General features: G+C 31.2%; 1 protein-coding gene across 1 annotated transcript; it reads right to left on the reverse strand.

Moving 5' to 3' along the window:
• Positions 1-580: 580 nt before the first annotated feature.
• Positions 581-5,325, reverse strand: LOC114398152 (protein indeterminate-domain 12-like). Its single transcript, XM_028360311.1, has 3 exons — positions 4,928-5,325; positions 3,154-3,550; positions 581-1,828 (listed from the first exon to the last, which is right to left on the reverse strand). The coding sequence occupies exons 1-3, from the start codon at positions 5,151-5,153 to the stop codon at positions 928-930; spliced, it is 1,524 nt and encodes a 507-aa protein (XP_028216112.1). The 5' UTR covers positions 5,154-5,325; the 3' UTR covers positions 581-927.
• Between the last annotated feature and the right edge of the window lie 318 nt (positions 5,326-5,643).

Here is a 5,643-nt window from a genome sequence, read left to right on the forward strand (position 1 = left end):
ATCAATTAATTAAAAATTCATTCATATACCTTTCAAAATCAAGAAAATGATTGTATGATTAAAATTATTTTACAATGTTAATACATAGCTTTTTAATTTCATTTTTTAAAATATTAGTTTCTACCTTCTACTTTTTAGTTTCTTATATTTTATTTAGTTATTTTAATTATTCAATAAATTTTCTTTTTACTCTGTTTTTTTTTTACCTAAGGTAGGTTTTCAATATTTTTATTCTCTTCTGGACGACAAGTTTTTGTTTTTTTTTCATATCTTTTTGTTATATTGTTTATCTTAGCCATTATATATTGTACAATATTTATTTACTGTTAAAAATATTACTTTTAACAATTCAATTAAAAAATATACTTTTAACAATTCGATTAATTAAATTTACTTCTAATAAAAATTATTATAAATGTTATTTAATTTTATTAAGTTTGAAACGTGGTGACTGGTGTTAGTACTTAGCCAAATCTGGACCATTTCGATCCTCTTATCATAAATGATCAACTTAAAACACAAATTAACGTTGCTACAAATTTTCAGCATATTGCCATATTCCACTCTTATTGACCACATAAAAATGGAATGACTGAAATTGAAATGCTGTGAAGTCGAAGTGTACACATTGAACTATAACAATATGTGGGCGATTCTTCTGATTCGCCATTTAAAGATAGCGATGAACACTAATTTAAGGGACCAAATTAAAGTGTCCACACACTGATTTGTCATAGAAAACCGATCAGTGTTAATGTGTACACGATTAATTCTGCAGTGTATACTACTACTTTGATATAAGTCGAAAAGGAATTAATTAGTTCATAGAACCAAACTAAGCTGAAAATTCTACCTTCAATTTCCAAAATAGAAGAGACATGCAAATTATTCTTCCCTCCCCCAGCAAGGTCAGTAGTGTCTTATCATTCACATAGTGCTGTTTGTTGCTGAAAATGATTCAAGCCCTGCATTCTTATTTGACCAATTTCTCCATATTCCATCTCCAGCAGCTATTTCTGACTGTTGATCACCACCATAGAAATTACCATCTCCACCACCACCTCCTATCCCCAACAAGTCCAAAGTCATCACATGATTCACAGCTTCACTCCCTTTAGTTCCACCACCTTCAATGGGGTCACTTGACTTACCATTATTCATTGCATGCAAAACACCATTATAAGTACTGTTTCTGTTGTTCTGCTCTATGATCTTCGACAAGGCCTTACTTTGATCCAATATAGCATTAAACATATCCAAACCACCCATTCCCATGCCATTATTGCTACCACCATCCACCATCCCATTCGCATTGAAATTATATTGTGACAAGTCTTGTTGACCATTGTGCATGTTGTGGTTCATGATCCCATATGATGGTGGTGCCATGCTTGTGACAATAAAGCTTTTTTCATCACTACTCATCATGCTGTTGTTGTTACTATTCACTGTTGCACCCATTTGTGCTGCTTTTTGGAGCAATGCCGTGGCGGACATGTGAGGTGAAAGGAGACCATTTTCCACCAACATATTAATGTTTGGTGAATTTGAGCTTAGTTGAGAGGGTGAAGAGGTGGATGAAAGGCTTCTCGTGAATGCTGCAGCCATGTTGTTGAAGGGTTTTGCGGGAATTGTTGTCATGAGGTCGTGTGGGAGTGAAAATGGGTTCTTGTGATTGTTGGCATTGATTATTGGTAATGATGCAACTATGTTTGGAATTATTGGTGGTTGCAAGTTTGAACCATGCATCTTTGGCACTTCGTTGCACTTGTTGTTCTCCTCACTCAGTGCATCGCAGAAAGCTCTGTGGGTGACGAAACTGTCTCTTCTGCAGATCATAAATAAAGCATGCAGTGAGTTATTGTTGTGCACTAATTATAATATTATAATATTTCAATTAAATAAATAGAAATTTACATAAAGAATAATGAGAATAGAATGAATTAGGATAGATAAAGGACATAAGATAAAAAAAAAAACGAAGGCCAGCACAATATATATTGAAAAGTTTATATATATATATATATTACAGAGTTGCAATTCAAAATATAAAATGTATTATTAAAAATTATTTTTGTTTCAATTATTAAGAAAATTTATTTATTATAATTGATGATAATTTTCATTATAAATAGAGAAGAGAATTGATAAAAAAGATAAACACCAAAAGTGAGTGGTGAGAAAAGAGAAGAATAATATTTTGCATAAAAGTATTATCATTTTCTATAACTATTAAGTAGAATATTCGAATTTATAGAGTGATATACAATTTATAATGAAGTACAATTTTGTAATATGATAGTGAAATACTTTTGAGATGATTTTGTGGACATAAATAAGAAGTATCGAATCACCCTAAATCCTTGTGTTTGTTATTATTTGTCTTAAGGTGTAATTTTTGTTGTTCTCACGATCTTTATAAGGGTAGATAATTTTATTTGTGAGAGTGTTAATTATTTTATATATATATATATATATATATATATATATATATATATATAGAACACTGTATATGGGGAGTTAATATTATGGAATAGAAAAATGCTAAATTGTACTAAATTAAAATTGTTGCATGACCCTGTAATAATAAGATAACTAAGAGATTGGTCACTTAAATTTTACTCCAATTACTGATGTATGTTATTCATTTTCTGATTGGTAAAAAATTCAGATCACTAGCAAGTTTGCTTTTCGTGTGAATTTTCTTCCTAACAAAAAGACTTGACGTTGAATCTTTGACTGGAAATACATTTATAAATATGTAGTACTAGTGACTCAATTATAAGTGCTGTGGTAGAATAGGATATATAGTGAGTGAGAGAGAGAACCAATTTTTTACGAAAATGAATTTAATTAAAGAGAAGAGACTTTTTTTTTGGGGTACATATATTAATTAGTATATCACAAGTTTTCGATTATGCGTAATTATGAAAATCAGTAAAGGCGCGCGTGGTGAGAGTCGAATATGGTACAGTTTATTTGTGGAGGAGGAGGACCAAGCTATTGCATGCAACTTGTGCACAAATTAATTATGAATTAATTAATATTCATGAATCGAATAATATATATAGAGAGAATATATAATTAGATTTTTTTTAGTGAAACTATATAATTAGATTAGATATTATATAGTACGATTAATTAAATTTGAACCTGGAAAAGATGGTGCCACAGTCACATTTGTATTCCTTTGTTCCGCATATTTTGGAATGGGCTTTCCAATCAGACTGAACAGCATATTTCTTGGAGCACTTCTCACATTTCCACTTCTTGTCGCCGTGCTTTCTGCTAAAGTGCTTTTTAATGCCAGTGAGATCACCTAGTGCACGAGCTGGGTTGTGATGCACACATGAGGGTTCAGGACAAACATAAACCCGTTTTCGAACTTCAGTGGTGGTTCTCAGTTTCAGCTTCCACGGTAGGTTATGGCCTCGACGGTGCAATTGAAGGTTTTGGTCCCTTTGAAACCCTTTGTTGCATATTTCACATATGAACCTGTTTGTGGCCACCAGGGTGTTTGGTGAGAGTGCTATGACTTCAGCACTTGGATCTGCACACGTGAAAGTGTCACGCAAAATATTAATTGAACTATGTATGTGAATGCATGCACATTGTCCTAGTGTAATAGTGTATATGTAGTAGTACACCTTCATTATTAATTATTAATTGACATGCACCGAAAGCAAACCGAAACCTTTCTTTTTAAATTTCTTCATCAAATTAATATTAATGTGAGTAAGTAAAAAAAGAAAAAGACTAGAGATGATGCAATTCAAAATAAGGAACGAAAAAAAAAATGTGTGATAGTGGATTGTTTGTTCACATTTATAAGTCATAGAAACGAGAGAGAGAATTCAACATAGTCATATTTTGGGATAAAGTTTACTGTAAACATTTGTACGAAAAGAAAATATGAAAAAATATAATAATTTTTCCATGTAATTTAAAATTAGCTTATTAATAAATTAATTTGTAGAAAAAATCTCATTTTAAATTTTAATTTAAATTTATATATAAGTTAATTATAATTTATAAATAAAATTATTTTATTTTCTTCTTCCAGCTTATAAAAATAGGACTACAATTTGAAGAAAATTTAAAATATTTCCCAATGATCTCCTCCACTCTTTTTATGTTGATAGGCACCCACAGAAGGAAAACAAATTAAAACAAACACTTCAATTGAACACTCATGAGTCATGAGTAAGGAGTCGGTATGAGAGGGATTTTATTTTTTATTTTTCATATGTAAAGGTATATGGTCTTTTACTTGAAACAGTTGTGAAACAAAAATAAAAAATAAAGGAAAAAGTAGGAGATCAAGCTAACAGTGAAGAAAAGTCAACAGTGAACACCAATGATTGTGAAACCCTGCAGGCAATAATTGAGGTTCTTTCTTTCGACTACTTCATCACGCACCAATAATTCAACCATTTTTGCTATTCATTTTTTGAATTAAAACATCCTAGACCCTCGTTTTCCCCGTTTCAAAGAAGATTCAAGAGAATAAAATTCAACTAAATACTAGTATGCTGACAAATCAAATCTTATACTCCTGGCTTATCTCACCACTTTTACATGAAACATAGTAATTAATTAAGCATGTCATTATCCTGAAATTGGTGAGGCCTATCTGATTATGGATTATTTTAATTAAACCCATTTTGGGCAATAATATATCAATTAAACTCAACATCATTTCATTTTAATTAGAATTAATGAGAAGGGCTTAAGAGCTATAAACATATTTAATTACCTGAAATTTTAGTATATATGAAAACTCGATTACTAAGAATATGCAGGCCATGAAAAATAATATTCAGATATGTGGCTAGCTCCCACTTAATTTTATCATCCTTTAACTAGTAACCAGAGAACGTTAGTCTAGTAATTATCATGGAGATAAAAAGAAAAAAAGAAAAGATGCCTGGATTTCCTGGTAGGTTTCTTTTCTTCTTAGCAGGTGGTTGTGAATCTGCGTTTGAGCCACCATTGCTATTATTTGTTGTGGTTGAAGTGTTTGAATTTGGACTATAAAGCTGGCCAAGCATCTCCAATTGCTGTTTAACAGTTGCTGCTGCATCTTCTCCATTATTATTATTCTCTGTAGTGAAGCTCCAACTATCACAACTTGTGATGTTTGAGTTTGACATTGAATTTGTTGTTACTCTCTAGTTCCTGCCTCTTGGTGCTACTTACTTGCAAAAAGGAAAGTGTGGTCGAGAGGAAAATTGAAACAACGAAGATGGGATTTGTGAAACCGAAGAAGGTATGTACACAAAACCCACGAAACTTTCCTTCTTATGGTGTGTGGAGGCGAATGCGACTGTTAGAGCTTATATATTAGAATACGGGAATGGAGTTATAGGATATGTACTGTAATAAAATATTATTATATATCTGTTAATTGCTTGAAATATTAAAATACTTATTAGAGTACATCCTTCACTTAATTTTCTAAGCATGTCATTTGCCACTAAGTATATATTATCCTCAAGAGTATTTACTGCCCAGATAGAAAATTGAACGGCCAATTTATGCCACGATGGGTATCTTCTTTTCCTTGAGACAATTATATATGTTCAACTAGAAATATATAAGCTACATATATATAATTTAAATTTAATATTACTTAAGTTACAA

Source organism: Glycine soja, chromosome 19, assembly GCF_004193775.1.
Source record: "Glycine soja cultivar W05 chromosome 19, ASM419377v2, whole genome shotgun sequence".
NCBI lineage: Eukaryota > Viridiplantae > Streptophyta > Magnoliopsida > Fabales > Fabaceae > Glycine > Glycine soja.

Coding starts and splice junctions, on each gene's coding strand:
- LOC114398152 (XM_028360311.1), bottom strand. CDS start 5,153: ATGTCAAACTCAAACATCACAAGTTGTGATAGTTGGAGCTTCACTACA. Junction 3,551..4,927: donor AAACCTACCAGGAAATCCAG/GCATCTTTTCTT, acceptor TCACGTGTGCAG/ATCCAAGTGCTGAAGTCATA. Junction 1,829..3,153: donor TGTGGCACCATCTTTTCCAG/GTTCAAATTTAA, acceptor TATGATCTGCAG/AAGAGACAGTTTCGTCACCC.